The sequence below is a fragment of the Euprymna scolopes genome, chromosome 10 (genome assembly GCF_053919585.1).
Source record: "Euprymna scolopes isolate OS-2025 chromosome 10, ASM5391958v1, whole genome shotgun sequence".
Taxonomy (NCBI): domain Eukaryota; kingdom Metazoa; phylum Mollusca; class Cephalopoda; order Sepiida; family Sepiolidae; genus Euprymna; species Euprymna scolopes.
Window position 1 is genome coordinate 64,583,829 of NC_136491.1, and position 27,667 is coordinate 64,611,495.

At 33.2% G+C, this 27,667-nt stretch overlaps 1 protein-coding gene across 1 annotated transcript in view; it reads left to right on the forward strand.

Annotated features, from left to right (window-relative positions):
- LOC145286412 (T-box transcription factor TBX22-like) overlaps positions 1 to 27,435 on the forward strand; it is a 113,857-nt gene extending 86,422 nt beyond the window's left edge. Inside the window, exons 6-8 of the mRNA XM_080135334.1 lie at positions 1,528 to 1,592; positions 23,095 to 23,186; positions 26,875 to 27,435. Coding sequence (XP_079991460.1) covers positions 1,528 to 1,592; positions 23,095 to 23,186; positions 26,875 to 27,413 — 696 coding nt within the window. The 3' untranslated portion in view covers positions 27,414 to 27,435. The remainder of the gene's footprint in view (positions 1 to 1,527; positions 1,593 to 23,094; positions 23,187 to 26,874) is intronic.
- The last annotated feature ends 232 nt before the right edge of the window (positions 27,436 to 27,667 follow it).

Here is a 27,667-nt window from a genome sequence, read left to right on the forward strand (position 1 = left end):
ATCCCGGTCAGCCATAGAGTATCGATATACAGTACGGTGGAGAGGTACGTCTGAAGACTTATTACATTTCATTTTTATCTTAACTGATACAACCGAGTGGTCGGAAGATCCCAGAGGAGATAGAACGGAACATGAGCATAGCTCAGGGAAAGTTGTGAGAAAAAGGTTTAGAAGGCTTGCATACTGACCGGTAGTATCGGGCACACGGGTGGGTTCATGAACAATCTGGGTGAGATCATAGGCATAACTAATACTATGACAATGAAAAGAATCTGAAATCTTAGGAAGATCTCTGTTATTCCAATAATGGACTCATGAAAAAGCATTTCCAAAATTACCTGATAAATATACCCAGTGAACTAAATGCAAGAGAAATTCAAACAATTGCACTTCAAGGGACGGACAGAATCTTAAAAAGATCTCTCGATTGGAATATATAAGATAGTAGGTGAATTCTTGGCATTCAGTAGGATACCCCATCCCCAGTTTGAATAAACTGATAAAGAAATTGAATAAATAAATAAATATAATGCCTTGTTTTATAGTTGTTCTAACGGGATTTTTAATATGCTTCATCTTAGAAAATGAACATTCAGCTGAGCAATGAGCGATCATTAATGTAAAAAATATACGAAAGCCAATATCTACATTCAGAAAGATACACTAAATACCATCTACTACAAGACTTTTTTAAAGTTCAGCATGACTGAATCTGGTTTTTACATTTATCTTGTTTCACTGAATTTATGGAGCACATATGAATGAAATTGCTGAAGCTCGGCTGAGAAATTACGGTTGAAATCTTCTGTGCAAGCATCAATAAGCTTTTGACTGAGAATACGTTTTTGTGTTAAAAAATGTGACAGTAGTGCATCGCTAAAAAAAGAAAATATCTCTGCAATTACATATATTTTTGGAGCAAACAGTTTACAAAGAAAACATTTCGATTCTCAAGTAATCAAGGTGAAATTTATTGCATTTGTATTTCCAGAGATTTGCTTTGACCTGGAATTGATCTATCATGTTTTGGAAGTTATGTGGAGAAAGAGATCAGCTTTGCAGTTTTGGCATCTAAATTCAAAGTCATTTCTTGTTTCATTTTTATAGTTTTCTCTTTTGTCCACCACTTAACTGAACACATTTCGTTCCGGTTTTTGTATTCTGCAGAAAAATAAATAAATAAAAATAAATAAATAAATAAATAAATAAATAAATAAATAAATGATGATGATGATGATGATGATGATGATGATGATGATGATGATGATGATGATGATGATTGAGAGAAAAAAATCAATTATTTCAACCAGGCCAATATTGAGATCTGAGTCGCCTGACCATTTTGAATTATTTCATTAAACACTGAGGCACCATTAAAAATTCGGCTATGAAACTTTATATGGTGCCCTTTCCCTTGGTGCTCTAAGCAATTGCTTATTTTGCTTACTGGTTCACCCAGCGATGCCTAAAGAACGGCGATAACTATTGCTTTGTTAATTAACTTTTTGCTTCTTATTTTCATTTCAGATAACACGGTTGAAAATCGCCAGAAATCCTTTTGCCAAGGGATTTCGAGAAGCCAATAAAAACAGGTGAGCTATTTATTAGGATTTTCATTATTCACGTTTTTCAAGTTAGTGATTGATCATTTCAAGTGACAGCAAGTTTTCCCAATAGTTGATCACTCTCCTCAGTATTCAAACAGATTTCAATAATGGTGCATATGTTAAGCGATTAGCATAGAAAAGTTTACAAATGATTTCGAGTGGATGTTGAAAAAAAGATGAAAATCAAGCTGTCTCAGAGATAACACAAATGTGTGGCAACTTTTCATTTCACCAACGATTGAGTTTCCCACATATGTGCGACATGCTTGGGTCGAAAGTCGAAAAAACTCAGAATACATTCAACAATAATAAATAGAAAAAAAAACTCAGAATACATTCAACAATAATAAATAGAAAAAAAACTCAGAATACATTCAACAATAATAAATAGAAAAAAAAACTCAGAATACATTCAACAATAATAAATAGAAAAAAAACTCAGAATACATTCAACAATAATAAATAAAAAAAAAAAACTCAGAATACATTCAACAATAATAAATAGAAAAAAAAACTCAGAATACATTCAACAATAATAAATAGAAAAATTCCACACTTGAAGTGAATCACACGATTTCCTTAATTTGTATCAGAAAACTATCTGTTATCGCCAGCCAGTATCTAGCCAGTAGTTATAATGTAATTCAACGTAGTTTTCTTTATATTATTTTTTTTTTTCAATTTTCCTCTGCCACCATGTAGAGTTTGGTTGTCTGATTTATCTCATTTTGAAAAGACAATGATTTGCTTTTAAAATAACTAAACTAAAAATAATAAATCTATTAAAACGTAATTTATTTGATTTAACTATTTTGCATTCCTAAAATGTCTGTATCTGCTGGTCTGCCTTTTGAACAAGAACATCTGTTTCACCAAATCTTGAAAGATTCCAGTATCAAATGTATTGAATAACTTAAGGAATAATCAAGTATTAGACTATAAAGCTGAGTGAATTTTGTCATATATATTTTAATCACACAAAATTGCAGACTAAAACATTCTTTAGTTCTGTGATTGAGTTATGTTGGAAAAAAGTCCATTTTTATTCTCCTAATTGGGAAGCAAGTCAATATCTACTATGTGATTTTGAATATTTGGTCAGCTTTAATTCTAAGGAAAAGTATCCTCATGTCAGGTTGTCCTGACAAACCCTTGTACAGAGAGAGACCTTATACACTCGAGGAGAGTATCTAGTATGCATTCAAGTTTTGAATTTCCAAATGAAATCCAAGTGGAATTAAAAGTGCTAGTCGTTGTGACCCAACGGGTCACCGATGCACCATAAAATTGCGAACACTATAAAAAAAAAAAGTTCTCATAAACTATTGTAGAATATGTACACTAAAATTTTTTTAAAAAAATCAATAAATTTTGTTAAGTGATAAGACCGCCGCCCAATTGACTGACGCTTCACTAAAATCGAACCCAACACATACTTGTGTCAGTTACAGAGTACTTATAAAGTACACTTGTAGGAGATTTCTACTTGAATAGGTTGACTGCTTGGCGCCACACCTCAGCAGGTTAGCCTTTCGGCATCCGCCTTCAAAAAAAACCTCTCCACTTGTACAGACGTCTGTTGCTGACGGCAGGAAAGCATTCAGTATCAACCACTTTTTACACTTCCAAACAGATAAGAGCTGTAAATTGTTTTAGATCGCAATCACTTAAGCAGTTGCTTATTGTTGTTGTTTTTTTTTTTTATCTGATAGCCACTTGTTGAAGTTGAAAATCATTTTCCCTTTAAAAACAACGAGTGATAACATTTTAAAGATATTTTTTTAACCTTAGCCATTTTGTCTGCGTATTTTATTTTTGTGTTATGTGCTTAATCTATATATATAAAAACGAAAATGTATGTATGTATGTATGTATGTATGTATGTATGTATGTTCGCTTTTTGTGTATGTCTACAAAAGGCTTTTTTCGCTGTGATTCTTGGTTGGCTCGCTCCTTCTTAAAACTTTTTATATGCTGTCTAAATAATAATATCTACGACTAAGGAACTCGGGTTGAAGCTATCTTTAATTTACCCGACTTTTACAAGCTATTTTCGAGATATCTTTTGATCACCGCGTAGCAGGGAAAACAGAAACTGACTTCCAGCGCAAAACTAGGTCAAACATCGACTTAACGTTCTCGCACCTGTTAATTTCGCTTTATAAGCGGCAACTTAACATACTTATCAATTTATCTATTCCTGTGGTCAAGATGGTTAGGTCACAGGTTTTTTTTTCCATTTCCTTTCCACCTCCGCGTCAAAGGTTCAAGCCTACCTTTCTACTAAAACTTTTTTATTTTCTTTTACACCTCCAAACACCCAGCCAACGTTTTTTTTTTTAACAGGGTTGTTTTGATCTACACCCCCACACACACACACACACACTCTCACAATCACCTTCAAACACCCGGGCAACGCCGGGTACCCCCCCCCCGCTAGTATATATATATATATATATATATATATATATATATATATATATATATATATATATATATATAAGCGAAAATGTATGTATGTATGTATGTATGTATGTATGTATGTGTGTTCGCCTTTTGTGTATGTCTGCAAAAGGCTTTTGTCACCATGATTCTTGGTTGGCTCGCTCCTTCTTAAAACTTTTTATATGCTGTCTAAATAATAATATCTACGACTAAGGAACTTGGGTCACAGCTATCTTTAATTTACTTGACGTTTACAAGCTATTTTCGAGATATTTTTTGATCACTGGGTACTCCCTGCTAGTCGGTAATATATTTAAAACAAAGTTTATCTTAGGTGCTTCTTCGCTTTTTACTAAGATGCTTGTTATATATATATATATATATATATATATATATATATATATATATATAACTACTTCATTTACTCACATAAAATTAATATACGAAAGTATAGATTTATGCGTAAACTTTAAGTATCTACTTCAAAAGTGCTCAATACGTACGTAGAGCTAGTTAGTAATTTATAAAATATATATGGCGATTAAGCTACACTGAATAGTCGGCGTTTCATCCACTCTAGGATTCGTCAGGCTTATGCACGAATTCTGTGGTTGTTTCTCGTTTTTATATGGTCCTCTTTTGTTGAGGATTTTAGTTAGCCAATCAGCTTTCTAGTATCCACCGCGCCCCTTCCTATCAGCCAATGGGAATGCATTTTATTGAACAAAGGATCTGTTTTAGAACTAGGTTAGTGGTTTATGGCAGACCTTTTCCTTTTTTTATATATATATAAATATACATATGTGTACATACATATATGCACATATATATATACATATATATATATACATACATATATGTGTGATCGTTTATGTATATTCATGTTTATTTAATTTATTTATTTGTTTATTTTCTATTGTTTTTTTTTTAGTTTTAAAGCTATTTTGTATCGCTATCCTAGAGTAAGCTTTATTTTGTGAACACAGTTATTTGCTATTTCTCTTCTACAGTTTAATAGATTTTGGGGTTCTTTAAAGTACAGGATAGCAAATTTTTCATGAAGGCATAATTTACATGGGTCGCAGATAGCAGATAAAACCAGAAACTTTTATAAAATAGATAAGCAAGAATATAACAAACTAATCACAGAAAACATTACAAAAAAACTACAAAAAACTAGACACAAACGAATGCGACTACATAGATATAATAAATACTGAAAGTAAACAAATTACTGATAAACTAAAAATTAGCGATAAAGTTGGCAAATTGAAACCTAGAGAGTCATACATTCTGCTTAAAGACCACAAATGGGACTTTAATAATAATCCCAGCACCCGCCTGATAAACCCAACTAAACCAGAAATAGGTATAGTTAGCAAAACTATACTTTCTAGAGTAAACAAACAAATCAAACAAGACCTAGAACTAAACCAGTGGGCAAATACTACCGAGGCAATCACCTGGTTTAAAAATATAGAAAAAAAAAATAAATGTACGTTTATACAGTTTGACATCATAGACTTTTATCCCTCGATATCCGAAGAACTTTTTAACATTGCCCTAGAATTTACCGGGGCATACACTGATATATCCTCGGAAGAAATCAACATCATTAAAAAATGTAGAAAATCAGTTCTAATAAATAACAATAACCAATGGATAAAAACTAAAATGAAAAATTCGTTTGATTTGGCGATGGGTGCCAGAGATTTTGCAGAGGCATCAGATCTTGTGGGATTATTCATTCTATATACCCTCACAAGCATATTCGATACTACGGATATCGGCCTATATAGAGATGACGGACTAGCTATAATAAAAAAACTCCAACAAAGTCAAGGGAGAAAACTTTAAGAAAATTATACACAAGGAAATGAAAAAATTAGGCCTAAAAGCAGACGTATCAGCTAACATAAAAATAATAAACTTCCTGAACATCACGTTAAACTTAGATAAAAACACATATGAACCATACTTAAAAGATAACGCTACTCCAATTTATGTAAACCTTAAGTCCAATCACCCACCATCAATTATAAAACACATTCCTAACTCGATCGTAAGTAGACTCAGTAATAACTCAAGCGATGAAAATGCATTTAACAGGTCAACAAATATCTACGAAACAGCCCTAAAAATAGTGGATACAAAAATATCGATATCAAATATAAGCAACAAAACACCAACAACTATAATAAAATTAAAAATAGAAGAAAAAGAACTATAATTTGGTATACGGCCCCATACAATCAAATGTTAAAAACAAAACTTGGTAAGAAATTTCTAGATCTTATTGAAAAACACTTTCCCGCAACCAACCCCTTACACAAAATCTTCAATAAAAATACCTTAAAGTTATCCAACAGTTGTTGCGACAATTTAGAGATGATAATTAAAGCACATAATAACAAAATACTAAATAAAAACAATGTAAACAACAACGAAATAAAAAATAAAAAAAGTAGACACCATGACAAAAATAAAACCAACACTAGCAGAAATAATGATAATAATAATAATAATAATAATAATAATAATAATAATAATAATAACAATAACAATAACAATAATAATAATAATAATAATAATAACAAACCAACCCCGGACAAGAACAACCATACAATAAATAAAAATACTAATAATGAACAAGATAAATGCAACTGTAGACACCGCACACTTTGCCCAGTTCAAAATAAATGTCTAACAAAAAGCGTAGTTTATCAGGCAACAATATTTGTGAAAGAAAACCCGAATAACAAGAAATATTACGTAGGCATGACTTCCTTAGATTTCAAAACCCGATACTATGACCACAAAAGTACATTCAACAATAAAAAATACTGTATATAAACAACACTAGCGAATAAATACTGGGAACTCAAAGAAAGCAAACATTCGCCGGTAGTCGAATGGAAAATAATAAGACAAGCTACCACGTGTAGGCATTTAGACGGCCCATGTAAATTATTCCTTCATGAAAAATTTGCTATCCTGTACTTTAAAGAACCCCAAAATCTATTAAACTGTAGAAGAGAAATAGCAAATAACTGTGTTCACAAAATAAAGCTTACTCTAGGATAGCGATACAAAATAGCTTTAAAACTAACAAAAACAATAGAAAATAAACAAATAAATAAATTAAATAAACATGAATATACATAAACGATCACACATATATGTATGTATATATATATATATGTATATATATGTGCATATATGTATGTACACATATGTATATTTATATATATAAAAAAGAAAGGAAAAGGTCTGCCATAAACCACTAACCTAGTTCTAAAACAGATCCTTTGTTCAATAAAATGCATTCCCATTGGCTGATAGGAAGGGGCGCGGTGAATACTAGAAAGCTGATTGGCTAACTAAAATCCTCAACAAAAGAGGACCGTATAAAAACGAGAAACAACCACAGAATTCGCACATAAACCTGACGAATCCTAGAGTGGATGAAACGCCAACTATTCAGTGTAGCTTAATCGCCATATATATTTTATAAATTACTATATATATATATATATATATATATATATATATATATATATATATATATATATACATATATATATATATAAGGGCGAATGAACTCTTTTTCTGGGTCAACGGCCAACTAGCACCGTGTATATGTGTATTGGGGTGGAGAGGGCTCCCGTAAGCCGTGGTGAAGGCAACCTTTCTAGGAGAAGCAAATCTCTGATTTAAAAAACCATGAAGCGGAAGACCATTACCCGCACTAAGCTGGTCTGCAGTTTAATTTGTTGCTGGCTATCTTGCTCTTGCTTGTTGCTGGATCTCAACATTTTGAACCGAGAGAGAGACTTAGCTGTTGTACAAAACTGAGACTCTGTAACATCATATTTGTATAGATACTCCCTCAGGCATTTGGGCTCATGGATTTTAAATGTCTGAGAGAGTGGCACTCGTCTGACAAGACGTTGCAATCATCATGTATATATATATATATATATATATATATATATATATATATATATATATAAGGGGATTAGAACAGTAGTCTAAAGAGCAGAGTGTATTTTAATGTGATAGTAAAATTACTAATTTAATTAAAATACAAGAAAAAAACAGTGCTCGTTGTAAGGCAGACATATAATAAGCTCGATAGGCAAATATCCTAGAGCTACTTTAATATTTAGTAATGTGATTTGACTATTTAAAAGTAAAAATTAGAATTAAAAATTAAAAATCTTAACTTGATACCCTTATTAATAAAAATTTTGATCATCAATATTATTATTAATATTAGTTTATCTGATATATGTACTATCATTGTATATCATTTTAATATATATTTCACCTTAACCTGTACTATATTTATTAATTTTAATAAACAAATTATTAAATACTAAATTTAATAAGTTCAAAATAGATTATAATATTAATAGAATAAACACTAATTATCTCCCTTTGATTATTTAATTAAAGAAATAAGATTATCTCCCCCCCCCCTTTTTTTAAATAGTTGCTTAATTTTAAATTAAGCTTTTACAAATATATTCTAACCGATATAAAATTTTCCATTGACGTTCTTTTTGAAAATTCAACATTTCATGCGTTTATAAGCTACAATCAACATCCAAATGAATGCTTTGACCATAATTACGGTTTTCAAAAGGCGAAGAATTAAAAGGTAAATAAATGAATAATATATATATATATATATATATATATATATATATATATATATATATATATATATATATATATATATATATATATATATAATTCTTAATTTTTATTAAAAAATATATTATTATAACCTTATATTTAAACCAAATTCAGATTTATAATTTTATTCTATTTTTATTTTTTATCCTCAACCCATATTAATTTGCTTATCAAGTAAATATTTTCCTTTTTATTTTAATTTCTTCCAGATACATCTGACTTACTTAAAAATGCTAGGTTTATTTATGGTGTCTTTTACATATATTAAAAAAAAACACCCATTATTTTTGCTGATGAGGAGACTTTGTTTTAAAAAATACTATATGTCAAAATTATTGTCCGTGGCTTAATGTCTATCACAATAAAAACATTGTTTTCCAAAACGATCGTACAAATTATTGCCTTTGTTGTTGTTCCTTTTTATGAAACAGATTTTTAATTTTTAATTCTAATTTGAATTTTAAATTGTCAATCACATTACTAAATATATATATATATATATATATATATATATATATATACTGTTTAGTTGCATCTCAATGACTAAAATCAGTCCACAATCATAATTATTTATTTTTAGTTATTTCAGCAAACGTTTATATTTTTTCCTTTCCATCTTACACGCATTTTGTAACCTGTAAAAAAATATTGTCTTTGGTTTGATAAGCTGTTCTTCAGAGACAATCATTTATTTATTAAAAAACGGCCAAACTCTTTTTATTTGTTTAAATCAGTGGTTCTCAACCGGGGTCTACAAGGACCCTAGGGGTCCATGGAATATTTTGGGGGGTCCACAGGCAGAACATAACAAAATTATCATAATTATTATAGTTGTTGTAGAATACTTTATTTGCATTAAATTAGTTTTCATTTAAAAATAAAGCTTAATTATATAATATTTCTTAGATTATTAAAACCTCAAAATTTATATTAATGAAAAATAGAAGATTGTCTTATAACCAATAGTTATGAAGGGGCCCACCAAGATAAAAAGAAGGGAAAAGGGGTCCATGAGTAAAAAAAGGTTGAGAACCACTGGTTTAAATGCTTCCCAATTGCTTGTAAACTTTCAAGTGTCACATAGTAATGCAATAATTTTAATTAGTATAAAAATTATTGCATTTAACAAAATAAACATATCTAAAAAGAAAAGAACAGCTGGGGTTTTGAAATCCTAAAATATTGAACTAAAATAAGCAGAAGCAATGTAGCAAAACATTTTATCTCTGGCGCATCTTGAAACCATCAATCATTTGGTTAGTAGTTCAGTAACATATTCAATAAGGATCTTAGTTGACATAAAAATTCAGCACAACTTCCCTTGTCTCTTTCTCTTATTGTAAATTGTTTGTTATCATGGCCACATCATTGACTTTCCCTCCAAACTATCAAAAAACATGACTACCCTTTTCTCTGTTCACACTATCCATTTCATATGTCCCTAGCTTTAGTAGATTCCATTTTAGATGATTGTAGCGTCTTTGGGTATTGCCAAGAATCACACTGATATTTAATATAAATTCGAGTACAAATGCTATTAAGGGAATAAAATGGACAGGGCATGCATATAAAAATGGATATAAACAAAACTTTAAGATAAGAAAAAGGTCACCAGTTAAGAAGCTTCGTTGGAATTTACTATCTTCCTCATTCCATAAACCAGAGAAGTTTTCTCAGAAACGTGGACACAAAATATTTTCCAATCAATGAAAATCGTTTCAAACTCAATATATTTATACATATAAGAAAGAATGTAGCAATTAGAGCTATTTGCTTTTTAGCGTTCGTTGGAATCAGTCACCACACGTATACCCCCTCGCTCTCTCTCCATCTATTTTGGCGACCATAAAGCTGTTACCTTTTTGTGTAGATATAAAGTTAACGGTCATTAAACTTTTACTTTGAAAGCACATATAATAACTAAACTAAAGGCATGCAACACTATTTTCAATTTTAACAAATAAAAAAATTTCATTGGATAGTTTTTTTTTATGTTTTTTATTACATTTTAACCCCAAACAAGGCACATTGCCACTTTGGTGTAGCGGGCTACTATCAGGGGCAGCAACTACTGGGGCACTATGTTGGGATTTGGGCAGCAAGATGTCGGTTCACGTTACACTTGAACTTCTGCATGTCAGTACAGTTGGGGAAGCAGGGACCCGGAAGGGAATTCCAAAGTCTAGCTGTTCTGGGGAAGAAACTACTGGAGTAAAAGGCTCTCTTGCATCTAGGGATCTCTACTGTGAAGGGGTGGGATTTAGCTGCTTGTCAGGTTTGTCGGGGGTATTTACGTCGTGGGGGCACAAGTGTCTGCAGTTCGTCAGAGCATTCACCATTAAAATACTTGTAGAACAGGCAGAGGGATGCAACGTTTCGTCATTGGGAAAGAGACTGAAGCTTAGATGCCAGTTCAGGACCTATCAGATTGGTGACTCTCTTTTGAAACTTGTTAAGGAGCGAGAGACTAGTAGCAGATGTACCAGCCCAAATATGACAGCAATACTCCATACATGGGCGAATGGTGGCCTTATAGAGGTACAGGATACTTTCAGGTGTCAGTAGTTTTCTAGCACGGTAGAGAGAGCCTACCTTCTTCGCAGCGGCCCTGGCAATGTTTTCAATGTAATTGTTCCAGCTCATGTTTCCTGTGAACGTTAAGCCAAGCAGTTTGAAAGATGTACTCTCAGACAGGGAGTCACTGGCCATTGCTATTGGTGGTAGAGAAGGTTTCTTGTAATTATTGAAGGAAACCAGTTTAGTCTTGGCAGCATTGAATGTGACCATCCATTTGTGTCCCCATTCCACTACAGATTGGAGGTCATCCTCTAGTGTTTTTGCCATTTCTTTAGTTATGTGTTCATTTATTTTCCTTTCATGCCTGTTATAGAGTGTGGTGTCATCAGCATATATACCCATCTCAAAGGCAGTTTTGTCGGGGAGGTCATTAATAAATATTAGGAACAATAGAGGTTAAAGGATAGACCCCTGAGGCACTCCCGCATTTATATCACTCTGTTTAGATGTACGACCGTCGAGGACCACCTGGATTTTTCTCTTATCAAAGTGGGGGAGGGCAGAGCAGTAGCTATAGATATATCTAAGGCTTTTGACAGGGTATGGCATGAGGGTCTCCTCAGGAAAATTAGATCATGCAGTATCACTGGTAGAATACTTAACATAAGTTAAGTATTCTACCAGTGATACTGCATGCCATACCCTGTCAAAAGCCTTAGATATATCTATAGCTACCGCTCTGCCCTCCCCCGCTTTGTCCAGTGAATGGTATATACGTTCAGAGATTACAGTGAAGATGTCTGCTGTGGAACGGGCTTGTCTAAATCCATATTGTTTGTCAGTCAGAAGTTTAGCATCTGTAAGGTGACGGACTAGAGCATGGTTAATTATGGTCTCAGATATTTTGGCGAAAAGTGGGAGGAGGCTAATGGGGCGATAATTTGATGGGTCAGTTCTTTCACCAGAATTCTTTAATATTGGTACCACAGAAGCAGTTTTCCAACAGCCCGGAAAGCATGATTCATTAAGGCATTTGTTGTAGAGTTTGGAGAGAACTGGAGCTACTTCAGCTGAGCACTTTTTTAATAGCACAGCTGGGATGAGATAAGGTCCACATGCTTTTGAGGTGTCAAGCTTTTTTATGATAGCATGCACCTGAGCAGGGGTGATTTTTAGATCGTATAGCGTGGCATCTGTCCACAAAGGAAAGTCAGGCAGGGGGGTGGTTGGAAGGGTTCAGTGTGGAGTTTGAGGCAAACCGGCTGGCAAGCATATTAGCCTTGTCGGTTGCTGAGCAAACCAACCTCGTGGTTGTTGGTTAGTGGGGGAATTGTTGATTGCCCATTATTTACTACACTGTTGAAGATTTTCCAGAAGTCACGATTTCCTAATTTTTGTGCTTCGATGCGTTTTTTACTGGTTTCAGTAAATTCTCTCTTAGCTGTTGCTATTTCCTTCTTAACGTTACTTCTAGCTTCTATATACTTCAGTCTGTTTAAACTGGACTTATGTCGGTTAAATCTGCAGTATGCATGCTGCCTTTGAGCAATGGCAGTTGCGCAAGTAGAAGTCAACCATTGGGGAGAGTGGGGCTTGCTATAAAATTTCCGCATGGGAACATGTGCTTCAATTGCTGTTTTGAACCATTCAGTGGTCTCATTTGCGCACTGTCCAGCAGGAAGAGAAAAATATTTCCCCATGGGGCATCTCTGATAAGATCTCTGATGGCTTCCCAGTCAGCCTTTTTATAATATCTCGTTGTTTTGAGCACTGGCTCTTCAGTTTTGGGTCTAGAGTTTAGGGTGATTTCGACCATTATCACTGCATGATCAGCGTTCCCAAGTGGGCTGTCATCATTTGTAATACAATCCTCGGGAACTGTGGTCAGAAACAGATCTAGAAGTGATGCGTTTTGTTCTTGCTGGTCAGGGAAACGGGTTGGAAACGTAACCATTTGTGATAGGGAGTGAGATATAGCAAAGCTATGTGTTGTGCTGCCTGCTGCATCTGTGTGAGTAGAGAATCCAAGCCAGTTTTTGTGGTGAACACTAAAGTCACCAAATACATGTACTTGTGCGCTAGTGTCAAGGGAGAGTGCTGTGTCTGTGCTGTCAGAGACTTTGTTTATGATGTTGCAGTCCTGGGTCGAGGGAGAGCGGTAGAGAAAATAAAAGTAGCTAGTGTTATGTTGTATGTTTAGTCTAAAGCACATAAAGGCTTGATCGTCCGTTTCTAGGTTTGTTTCTTTAGTCAGGGGGAGGGTGTTACGAATGTAGACTCCAAGTCCGTGCATATGTCTGTCAGAGTCCTTACGGCAGAGTGGGAGATAGCCAGGCATGTTAAAGTAGTTAGAGGGGATGGAGGAGTGTAGGTTAGTCTCGCTTAGTGCTAAGATATCCGGGGTATTTGTTAGGAGAAATGCTTCAACATCAGCTATATTAGTTCTAAGGCCACAGATGTTAGTGAATGCAAGCCTCAAGGGAGGAGGCAAGTTGGATTTGTTTGTCCCTAGGCCTGGTTTAAGCTTATTTTTTTATTGTACTGTCATCATGTTTTTAAAGAGTTTCAGTTAGGTAAGGGGGAGCTGAACAAGAGGTTATGCATGGTATCAGACATGCAACACAAGTAGACCATTAGCTGACCTTTCTTCAACTAGGACTGTGGCCTCAGGAAAGCCCATCTGGGATGAGTGCAGAGTCCCTTTCCATGCACGACATGGCACTACAAACATCCCGATATTATACAACTGTTGATGGAGCAGCCGCTCTAAGTGCTACGAAAGAGTTAGGGCACCTGTACTACCAGTCGGAAACAGCAGCAAGGAACTGTCAATCTGGTACCCTCAACCCATCAGAAGAAGGTCACCCCAATCTAATTGCACAGGCATATGTGATACTCAAGCACTCCCAAGTGCCCAGTTTTGAGGGGTGGGATGTGTCGGGAGTGGGGAAAAGGCATTCATTGCCCTAGACAAGAAACAAGATCTACCACTAAGTGTTTTGACAATTCACTATGATAGTGTCTCTGCGCCTGACTAATAGGCAAAGAAGGAGTATGGAAGCCGGGCGATAGACAGAGCCTATCTACTCCTAAAGCAATTTAGGTTTGCAGACCGGTAATTTGTTTGAGTCACCAGCTCTAGGAGGATTGTCATCCAAGACTGGAGAGGCCTCCCTCCCCTTTGGTTTAGTTTCAGAGTTTTCCTTCTCCTAGACGGTTGATCTGGGAAAATCTACTGGGTCCATCAGCCCTGAGAGGGTTTGCTCTGCGCCTGGGTCCTAATCCAGGTATTTCTGCGACCCTGTGTGGTTAGTTAATGTTACAGGGTTAGTTTGTAGAGGTTATATATCTAATGAATAGTTACACTCCTATGTGATTTAGGGACATGCAGTGGAAGCAGTTATGTGAGCAGGCTTGTTAGAAAAGCGTTAGTACAGATTAAGACTTTTACCTTAGATTTTTCCATTTAACTTTATGTTAGTTTAGGTACAGGATAACATTATAGTGTGAGTAGGTATTAGGAATTGAGCTAAGAATTTTGCCCAGTCACTGTATATTTAGATTTAGGAGGGTGAAGATGTGGGTGCAGTACAGTAAGGGTATAACTGGAGGTACATTTTAAGTCATGGCGTATTCTGTATGTATAATTAAGTAAATAGATATTAGGGCAAGTTTTCAGTAAATGCAGATAGATAGAAGATGTGTTAGTGTTTCTACTATTGAAGGGAGATAATTTCAGTTTTCATTTAAGAGTCATCTAGCGTTTTGCTTAACAGCGAGTATCAGATTTGGTTTAGTATTGTTCGTTGCAAAACCATCTAGGAAGAGGCAATTGTTATGTAATGAAGATCGCTTTGCATCCGAGTGCATACTTTGGCTGGTAAGTACCAAACTGGATAGGAATGAACTCTAATGCATGTCAAAGGTAAAAATGTATAGATGTTTAGTGATGACTGTTAGGCGGTTAGCATGTGAAAGTTAGGAGCTTGAGGCTAAGACGTGTGTATAATGTAGGGTTTTAGTGGCAGCTAGAGGGAGGGAGCAGATTGTTAGCTTTCAAGGGTCGGGGTTATTAACTTACAGAATACAGTAAAATTTCATTAGGATTTAGAGTTTCAACTATTGTTTTAGCTTGGGAGAAAGGAATAAAATTTTTCCCTTCTTTTCCCCTATTTTGCATGCAGGTTAGAGATAGGCAGTCATCTTGGAGGTAAAGAGAAACAATTATTTCGTTGTGATTCGGAATTCATATTTATAGGCAGTCGTTAAGGTTGGGGACAAAACAATTCCTAGTGACGCAGCATCATCACTGTAGATTTCAGTACAATTATAGTAACAGTTAATTACAAGCTATATCCAGTGGTTTGGTAGAGATATCAACGAGGCCTCTTTATTAATACAAGCGAGCATATGGTAATTGTAGATATTAAGTATATTACTTAAAGTTCTTCTGACTTCTACGGTAGAAAAAATAAATCCATGTTTGTGTTAATTTCCGAAAATTTATCCTGCCTAATGGTATTTTATCTCTAGCCTTAGTACAGAGCGTGGAATTAATAATTTAAGCTGGAAGAGAACGTGGTTGAGTTTTGCTGGGAGGGGGGGGGATTGTAAACTAAGCAAAGAAAGCAAAAAGACAAATGCATATATAAATTATTAAAATACACATAATTACAAATTACAAAATGAAATAAGAAATTTAAAAGAGAAGAAATAACAAAGTTGGTATTTTTTAGGACTAGGATCATTTAGGATAACACTTAACTTGCTCCACGCCCGACAGCACTTCCAGAAACAACGGCTATCCATATTTGGAGGAGGGGTGGGGTGATTTCTTTGACCAGATATTAAACGTCTTTGTACTAATTTTATCTTCCGAATTCTATGCAGATGCGTGTATATGTTAATTTTACTTCTTTTTTTTTTTAGCTTTAGTTCTTCTAGCTTCGAAGATAGATAAAATAAATCCATGTTTGTGTTAATTTCGGAAAATTTATCCTGCCTAATGGTATTTTATATCTAGCCTTAGTACAGAGCGTGGAATTAATAATTTAAGCTGGAAGAGAACGTGGTTGAGTTTTGCTGGGGGATGGGGGAATTTAAAACTAAGCAAAGAAAACAAAAAAACAAATGCATGTATAAATTATTAAAATACACATAATTACAAATTACAAAATGAAATAAGAAATTTAAAAGAGAAGAAATAACAAAGTATTTTTTAACACCTTTGCCTTTCAAATTCTTAAAAGTGTACTTTTAATTTTCAAGCTCATTAAGCATATTAATTATCCCTCCCACCTTTTCGGTTATTAATTTTATATATTTGAAACATAACATTTCGGTTATTAATTTTATATATTTGAAACATAACATTTCGGTTATTAATTTTATATATTTGAAACATAACATTTCGGTTATTAATTTTATATATTTGAAACATAACATTTCGGTTATTAATTTTATATATTTGAAACATAACATTTCGGTTATTAATTTTATATATTTGAAACATAACATTTCGGTTATTAATTTTATATATTTGAAACATAACATTTCGGTTATTAATTTTATATATTTGAAACATAACATTTCGAGTAACTAGTATTAGAGATGAGCAATTTCGATAATCTATATACCAAACAAAATGATTGGTGAAATATGTGGATGAAATATCTTTTGAATTGTGAATGCCATGCACGAATGGGAGATAATCAAAATTTTTAGACTACTTCTGGAACACCCTGTACATAATTTTTATCCTTTTTAAAGCAATCCCACGTATTTAGTGTCCCCTTGATGAAAGCACTGATGTAAACGATGCGTCTCGCCGAGCTGTGGTTGCAAGATATCACGAGAATAACCACATTTACGAAGAGTTGTATTGTTTATTACCCCTTCATGATACAACCAAAGCAGAAGATATTTTGTGTACATTTACTGGTTATTTTTCTAAACAGGACATTGAATTGAACATAATTATTTTGCGTAACAACCGATGGTGCTGCTGCAATGATTGGCAAGAAGAAAGGATTTGTAAAACTTCTTAAAAATCATGTTGGACGCAAACTGTTAAGTTTCCATTGTATCAATCATTGCATCAGGAGGGCTTATGTGCAAAGACCTCATCTTTGAATTTGGTCTGTGATGAAAACTGTTGTTGAGATAATCAACTTTCTTATTTCTCACTCTTCATTGGTTCACAGGCAATTCAAATCTCTTCTACAAGAAATTGAGTGTGAATATGGAGATCTGTTATACAGCAATGTTCGCTGGCTTAGTCGAGGCAAAGTTTTAGCTAGATTTGTTTGTTGTCTTGAGGCTATTAGGGCGTTTCTTGATAAAAAGCAGAAACCATTTCCTCAACTGAATGATGAAAGCTGGTTGTTAAAGTTAATGTTTATGACCGACATAAACACACATTTAAATGAGCTTAATTTGAAATTACAAGGACAGGGTCAAACAGTCTTTGATCTTTTCAGCTATTGGAAAGCATTTACAATGAAACTTGACATTTTTACCCGTGACATCAACATCAAAGCATTTAAGTACTCTCCAAATGTGAAAAATCATGCAAATCAATTTGAAGTGAACATATACGAGCTTCAGGAGTATGTTGAATCACTCAAAGCAGAATTTGATAAACGAAGCCAGGACTTCTACATTCATGAATCCTTATTTTCATATCTTATTAAGCCTGACATTCTTGATTTGACAAATTCCCAACTGAAACTTTTTAGCTGGATGGACATTGATGATTTTGAAATGCAACAGGTTGATTTTAGGTCTTCAAAAATATGGACATTAAAATTTGCTGAACTAAGAAAGTCTCTGCAAGATGAAAATTTAGAAAAGTCTGGTGCTATTTTGAACTGTTGGACTTCTCTCCCAAGCTCATTCATCTGTTTGAAGAAAATTGCTTTTGTTCTTCTCTCAACTTTTGGTTCAACTTATTCTTGTGAGCAAATTTTCTTTCACATGAAAGCAGTGTTGCCTCCACATCGAAGTCGTCTAATGCCTGAACATTCAGAAAATTGTATGAAGCTCAGAGTTACAAAGTATGTTCCCGACATTGAGGAATTGGCAAAGACTATGCAAGGACAAGAGTCCCATTAATAATAAAAACTTTACAAAAACTTTTAAGAAACTGTTTTTTTCACATTGTTTATAAACTTTGATATTATTGTATATTTTATAAAATAAAATACACTGAAAACAGGTATATTGACCTTGATTGCTATAAAATATGAATGTTGGCACATTGGATAATTTGAAACCCTAAGTCGGCATACAGTTAGCAAAAGGTTGACGACCCCTGGTCTAGACAACACTTATAACAGTTAAAGTTTGGGTATATTTTTTGAGACACCTTATATATATATATATATATATATATATATATATATATATATATATATATATATATATATATATATACCTTGTTAAGATTTTTTAACCAAATTTTATATATATTAAAATTCCAGTAATGTTCATATACCAATAAAATCAAAGTCAAAATTAATTCACTCAATTATTTAAGCTTCATAATTATCAGTTTTCATAATCGAACATGCATATAATATATTTTTATTTTTTCGATTGCCTCCGAATTTAGTAATCCAAATTACCAATATTGACAAGGATCCGTGGCGCAGTTGTTAGAGTACTAGGAAAAAATCAATTGTATTCTGAAGGTTGAAGGTTCAATCCTCAGTGTGGGCGACCGAAATATACATTTACGAATTACTTAGGACCTCTATCCAGTCATGGCTGGTGAAACAAGAACATGCCACCCCCGTGAAGTAAATAAAGGGGTCCGGTCAAAATTCCATCCAAATTTCCGAGTTTGACAAGATACACTTGAAGAAGCTTGGAGGTTATATCGACCGAAACGTTGTGAAAATCACACTCAAGCTAAGAACAGTAGTCCGATGAATAATAACCCAAATCATTTGTTGTAAAACTATTTTACTTGTAAGTCGATTTACTTGCAACCACTGTGTTGCATTGTGGTGGTGTATACGTGTGTTCATGCACATCTAGTCTATATAAATATATGTGCATATATGCTCGTGTGTCATCTAGTGGTTATAAATGTTCGTTGTGTGTGTGTGTGTGTGTGTGTGTGTGTGTGTGTGTGTGAATGTTTACATATATTCAAACAGAGTTTACATAACATGGACAACGTAACAGTCATTCGGCATGGGTTCAACAAACATGACACATAAGCACAGAATGGCCGTTTGATAACGGACTACTAACCTTAGGTTGTGGCTCCTTTCATTTCTTGGAAACTACACGAAAACATTTCACTGTGAAGCAGTAACAACTGGACTTCTTTTTGTTTTTCCTCATTTATTCTCATTTTCACAGTTAGGTGTTTCCCTCAAAGATTTACTCCCTTTAGTCCTTACATCGTCACTTAGTATGCTCAGTCGAATGCTTCTCCGAATGGAAAAGTAAACCTCCTCTCATGGACGGCCCCTCGTTTTGACTCTCACTTGTATCTCTAGTCTATATATCAAAACCTACTCTTTCTTTGTTACCAGGTCAGTTCTATTTTCTATTGTTTATAAAATTAAATTCTTAAATGTGTTTTATTATAGCTCTGTAATATTTTATTATTTATAAATATGTTAAAATTCCTCCATTAGATTTCTAACATAAATATTTTAGCTAAACATTTTTTTTTCAAAACATTCTCTCTGCATATTATTTTCTACATAACAGTTAACAAATCAATAATAATAATAATCGTTCAGACTTTTGATATTACCACCACAACATAACACAGATAATATGCTGTGATCATAGCCAAAAGGTCCAATATAACAATTGTATTAGTTTGCTTCCAAGAATTCAAACTAGCCGAATATTATTTTAGGGATCATCAGTTACATGAAACACTGTTTTGGGTATTTAAAAACAAAAAACTATATTAAATCATTGCTCCCTAAGAGTATTTGTGAAACATAACCTCCCTAAAAAAACAAAAACAAGAACAAAAACTTTCAGGATATTAGATCTTGGTTTTGCCGCATATTAATTTAACCTGTTCATGTTACTAATAAACAATTCTTTAATACTTGCGTCATTCGTCTTTGCCTCTAAAAGAAGTGTTTGTTATTTACAAAATAAAAATCTACAATATTTTATAGGGTTCAGATGAATACATTATATCAATTATCCTTCCCACCTTTTCGGTTATTAATTTTATATATATATATATATATATATATATATATATATATATATATATATATATATATATATATATATATATATATTTGAAACATACAAAAGCTCTTTCAAAAGGTACTACTCTTGATGATCATGAGGTCGAAAACACTAATGGCTGAAACATTATATAATGTACAACTAAAACCAGGAAAATTGTTTGGCTCGTTGAAAAATTAACAAGAAAATCAAAAGAGAAAAACTGTTATAGTCAATCAAACTATGTGAGGGTCGTTCCAAAAGTAAAGCTTTCTATTTTTTTAACTCAAAATTTGGAGAGCTATAAAGACAGGAGTGGTACTATTAAAACGAGCGATCTTTTGTGATCCAGAATTTAATTTTCTTACATAGTCATCACTATTCTGAATTCATTTTTGTCACCGATTAATGATGGCTGGCATCCAGAGCACACTTTGTCATACGAAGGTCATTCCAAAAGTAAAGCCTCCTTTTTTTTAAACTCAAAAAGTTAAAGAGTTATAAAAACAGGTGTGATACCATTAAAACGAGCGACTTTTTGAGCTTCAGAATTTATTTTTCTACATAGATACGGCTATTCTCAATGCACTCTTGTTACAAATTCAATTATTCATATCTGCTTCTGACGCACGTCCATGACAGGAGTTGCTTTCTTAGAGTCTTATACTATCAATATCTACAAGAGAGAGATGAACCTTTCAGGTAATAAATGCATAAGTTCAATCATCATAACAATACAATTTGCAATCCCTTCTGATCAATTTGGGTGAAATATATATATATATATATATATATATATATATATATATATATATAGACGGAACCAAAAGGAATTAGAAGAATTCTTGAAATGGAGACTCATCAGGATCACAATAGATCCCTACTTCACTTCTATACTTTTTACCCTCTACCCTAGATATCCCAATATTTCGTTCCTAATATACCTATCGCTAGACGCCACATTTCTTATCTGTTACCTAACACTTTATCTCCTCTTCTGATGAGAAGCATTAGGTATAAAGAGCATCTATATTTCTTATCCCTAATGATGTAATTTCCTTATTGAATGGATGATTAAATTAATATGCATTAGTATATATTTTTGTATTGTCGATTTATCCTTTTTCCTTTTGTGTGTGTGTATATATATAGCCGAATGGTTCAGGTCCTTACTAATAAAGTCAGATATGACTTCTGTTGCCAGGGTTCGAATCTCTCGACTGGCGTAACACCCTGCACTAATGATTCCCGAAAGGATGAAACACTAGTGTCTGTAGGTATTTAATGATTATTGTAGTAAATAATAAATGTCAGCCCCTTTCGTTGAGCACTTTCAATTGAAATAAAGTCAGTCAACTTAGCTCATATGTGCAGATCGTCATATAATGATTAGCTCACTCTGACTGATGTTAAAAGCATTTAATAAGAATAAATGTTTAATTTCAACAGTATCTCTCATGGTTGACAGTAGCTGAATGATTCAGGTCCTTGCTAATGAAGCGAAACATGACTTCTGTTGCCGGGGTTCAAATCTCTCGACTGGCGTTAATCGTGACTCCCTGCACTGATGATTCCTGAAAGGATGAAACACTAGTGTCTGTAGGTATTTAATAATTATTGTGGTAAATAATAATAATAATAATAATATATATATATATATATATATACATATATATATATATATATATATATATATATATATATATATATATATAGAGAGAGAGAGAGAGAGAGAGAGAGAGAGAGAGATTCCTAGAAAAGCAGGAAATTTGAAGTAGTAAATTTTATTGCTCAAATTTATTTAATTTAAATTTTATTGTCTAGTTTATTCTTTCTTCAATTTGCGGAAAACATTTTGAGCATCTGTGAGTGTATTATAAGTCTTTGTAAAAATAAATTACCGTTTAGCAAATTTACTTCTTTTCTAATTACCACCCTGTGTATATAGAGTATGTACGTATCGTGTGTAGGACTCTGAATTCAATTTACACTTTAAGAAAAAATAAAATTGCTGGTTTTTTGGGGTTTTTGCCTAGAATATGTTTAAGATAAAATTAATCGAAATTATATGAATTCAGAAATAATGGTGAAAAAAAAACTAATTCAAAGAGAATTATAGAGGATTGTTGAATGAAATATTCAATAGAATTAAATCTGTAGATTGATATTGTATTAGATGTAAATGATTTGTGTTTATGATTGAATAGGAAAAAACAGAAATAGTAAAAGAGGCATAATTATAAGGAAATAATAATAACAATAATAATAACAATAATAATAACAATAATAATAATAACAACAACAACAACAACAAGTCTGCAAAACATAAAAAATTATGAGGATTTTTTATTATCTTCTCATCTAGGTGACTCTGGAGACAAATCCCTTAGATAAATAGTGCTACTTACCAACTACCGACTCTTTCAAAATTACACTCTCTTCTAAACCAGTGATTTTGTTCCACCAATCAGAGTCTTTCTCAGCTCCTCTTGCTCTCATGATCGAAAACAAGGATTGCTTCATTCAAAAAGTTTTAAACAAAATTCAATAACTATAACAAAATTGTTGGCTATCTTTAACACTGCCCTAATAATGGTGTCTTCTTTTACAGAAGTTCTCTAGAAGCAATGTTGGCGACATTAGGAATGATTCAACCATCAGCAATTGGGAAATCCAGAAGAAAGAACAAACAGAATGTTACGTGTATGTATTTTGATCCTATGCATTTATATTCATTCATCTCTTATAAATCATATTAATAAACTAGAATTAGAATAATCATAGTATACTTATCTGCCGTTAATTAAGTAGAATGTGTAGGTTTTTGTCACCATTTGCTTTCCACTTTTTCACATTTAACTTTAGTAGATTATAGAAGATTCATCTCACGTGTGAAAAGAGTAGAAAATCAGATGAAGGGGAAGAGGAGAACAAGGAAATAACATAATTTTCAAGTGATTTGATTTTCTGATAAAATATTACCTAACCAAATATATAATATGAAATATTACCCTATCAACTTTAATCTAAAATACTAACTTACCATTAAATACTAACATAATATCAGGTTGACAAGAAAGTTTTTGCAGTTTTTAACTTTCAAATTCAAATGAACATATCTCGGCTCAAACAAAAATTTATTGATCGAAATAAGCACCATCAGAATCAACACACTTTTGCCAACGCAAAACAAGTGTATTTATGCCAGTAAAAATCTTGTGTTCTGGTGGCAATGAAGTCACTGAAAGGCGTTTTTGATATTGCTTAGGTTTTTGAAGCATTTCTCATGCAGAAAGTTGTCAATATGCTTGAAAAAGTGGTAGTCAGTAGGTGAGAGATCTGGAGAGCATGGAAGATGAGGCAGAGTTTCATAGCCTAATTCGTTCAACTTCTACAGGGTCGATTAAGCAATGTGCGGTCAGGCATTGTTATGGAGGAGAATTGGGCCTTTTCTGTTGACTGGGTGTTGTTGTCAAGATTTTTGATGCTTTTCATCCATTTGTTGACATTTGTTACTTTTCCGCCATAATGGTTTTACCTGCATTAAAAAAACTGCAATGGATGAAACTGGTCACAAACCACCAAACAGTCAGCATGACCTTCTTTTAGTGCAACTCTAGGTTTGGGAAGTGTTGTGAAGCTTCATCAGTATCTAATCACTGAGCTGAGCATTGCCAGTTGTCGCAAAGAACTCACTTTTCATCACAAGTTACAAACAGTTGAGAGACAGGTTGTTCTTGTTACATAAAGAAGGGAAGATGACACTTCATAAAGGTGTTTCTTTTGCTTGTCATTCAATTCGTGAGGCACCAATTTATCAAGTTATTTTTGTCTTTCCAATCTCTCTTAAGTGGTTGGAAATCGTCATATATGTTAATTCAGAAGCAAGTTCTTGAACAGTTGTGTGTAGATTGGCTTTGACTAATTGATATCAACATCTCATGGCCGACCACTACACTCATCATCTTCAAGATTTTTGTTGCTGCCATAAAATTATTTAAACCACCATTGTGCTGCGCGTTCAGTAGTGATTCCTTGGCCAAATGCTTCGTTGATATTGCGAGCTGTCGCTTTTTTCCCCGATATTGTCGAAATTCATCCCTTCTTTTCGATTTTCTAGCCTTAATTTAAACCTACGTCACTTCCGGTTTGATGGTGATCGTAACAGCAAAGACGTCACGTTTTTTTCCTCCTTCACAGTACGGATTCGAGCCTGCCTTCCTACTACCAATTTTTTTTTTTTTTTGCTCAACATACACCTCCAAACACCCAGGCAACGCTGGGTTGAAATGCTAGTATATCTATAAAAGTGAAAATGTGTGTGTGTGTGTGTGTGTGTGCGTGTGTGTACACACACTTCCCTACCAAATAACTCTGTCAATTTTCGGTCTGCATACTCTAGATTTGACATAAGGGGTATTGAGATTTGGGAAAATCTTTTTAATCAGTTTTCGGTCAGAAATTTGGCTGTTAAGAACTCTACCACACTCCTCCGCCAATTTTGCGTCTAAACACTTGAAATTTTAGATATAGGTTACTTGGACATGGATATAACTTTATAATTTGACTTGAGCCGAAAACAATAAATGTTAAGGGGTCATAATTGGAGACAAAGTTTTTAAAAAATTGGCCTCTGCAGGTTCTACGCCAATTTTTTGTCTAAACATTTGAAATTTTACATAAAGTGTATTCAGACATAAGGCAAGCTTTTTAATCATTTTTTTTTTTTTTTTTTGCTGAAAATTTGGCTCCCAAAGGGTCAAACTTCAAAAGATTTTACCTTTGCGGTTTCTAGCAAACTATTAAGCCAATTTTGAGTCTAAACATTTGAAATTTTACATAAAGTGTATTCAGACATAGGGCAAGCTTTTTAATCATTTCTTTTTGCTGAAAATTTGGCTCCCAAAGGGTCAAACTTTAAAAGATTTTACCTTTGCGATTTCTAGCAAACTATTAAGCTAATTTTGGGTCTAAAGACTTGAAATTTTAGATGTAGGTTACTTGGATATGGGGCAAACATTTTAATTTAATTTGAGCCCAAAATAATAAATGTTAGGGGGTGAAAATTGGGTTCAAAGTTTTAAAAAATTTGACGTCTGCGGTTTCTACCAACTTTTTTCTATGGTACTTAAGAAAGCCTATTATATAGAAAGGCATTACCATACATATTCACACTTTTTAATATATACATATGCAAATCAAGTTATGAACAGTAGGAAAGTCGGACGGAACTGCCAGTTAAAAATAAAATGTAATATATATATATCTGTATTATAAAAGCGGTGTGTGTGTGTGTGTGTGTGTGTGTGTGTGTGTGTGTGTGTGTGTGTGTGTGTGTGTGTGTCTGGTCACGAATAGGCTCCTATATGGTTGACTATTTTAAAAAAATGATTGCATATAATGATAGAAGATGTATCGATACACAGGAATGGGTATGTTTGATCTGGCAGAACGGTGGTTCATTAAAATTGTGGGGTCTGCGTTCGTGCCTGGTCCACAAAATATGGAAATAAAAAATTTAAAAATTAAAAAAAACGTTTACAAGTGTTTTTGATATAGATGTACATGAGAATATTTGATAAGTTTGATAAATAGGGATGGTCTAATAAAATTGTGGGGTCTGCGTTCGCGTCTGGCCTCCATAGAATGGAAATAGGCACAAACTTTAATAAAGACTTTTCATATCTGTCTGCGTAAGTATACTTTGATAAATAATTAATTAATAAATTATGGGGTTTATCTATTTTATTTTTACTTTCATCATATTTTGCTTTGGTTTTGATACCCCCAAATTCAACCCAAATTTACGACCCTTCCTTTTCATAACCTATCATACTTTCATAAATCAGAGTCCATTTTTTGTAGGCTGTTTTTGAACCCAATTAACGACGGGTACGTTTGCTAGTATATATATATATATATATATATATATATATATATATATATATATATATATATATATATATATATATATATATATATTTGTTCTAGAAGTGCACCAAAGTTCTATGCATTTATTTGTATTTGAATAATCTGAACACACCAAATTAGATTTTTCCTCCCAAAATGTAGCTTTTATTTTTTTTTAATGAGGATGGGTTATTGTAAAGAAATCACTCGAAATTAATCAAAATATTAAACTTCCTACAAAACTGGACCGATGGTTTACTAGCACCTAGAAAGCCAAACTGACCTTTGATGAACTCCGAAAGATTCCCAAAACTGACAAGTAGTGTTTTACTGGCTCATGATGAGTCAGGTGGGAAATGTTTTAGTTGAAACTTTTATTTATGAGTTTATTTGAAAGGAGAGTTAATTACGAGTTTATTTGAAAGGAGAGTTAATTACGAGTTTATTTGAAAGGAGAGTTAATAAAAACAATATTTTTCAGGTTGTGCACAAGTTAAGAACATTATGCCAACATGGTGCAGTAGAAGTCAGAAAATGGCAGTTCCACACGTCACAGTTTCAAACAAGACATCATTTTACTGCTATAATGACAACGCAGACTTACACAGTTTGAATTGTTTAACTCAACCGAACACATTCTTTATTGAAAATTTCTCACCACCACCACCACCTACTTCGTCATGTGTGATCACTACAACAGCACTTCCTGAAGGAAGCTTAAGACAGCCATTAAAGTGCAATTCGTTTCCTTTGTCTGTTTTTGAGAAGAAACAATCCGATGTGATACTAAATACAAGCAATAGTAACATTCCTTCATCTTTGCTTGACCAGCAACAAAGAGAATCAGCTGCACCAAAACACCTGGCTTTCACCTTTGGACATGTCATCTGTCCGCAGCCTACAGATTGCATTAATAATACCTCTCAATTTTTGTCCAATTCTACAAGAAATGGCACGTCTTTATGCCATCAAATAATGAACCAACACTCATCTCATTTTCTTTCATTTGCAAAATTCTGAATTAAAGTTTCCATTTTTTAAATCTTTTCTTTTGTTTTGTTCTTTTACTTGAAATATTTTACTCATTAAAATGGATAAATATATTTTTCAGAAAATTTCTTACAATCACACCTTGACCTTGTTAAACTTTAAAGTGTTTTGCTTTAATTGAATATATATATATATATATATATATATATATATATATATATATATATATATATATGAACAAATGATTAATAAAACATGTTAAAAGACATCTTGAAAAAGAGTTA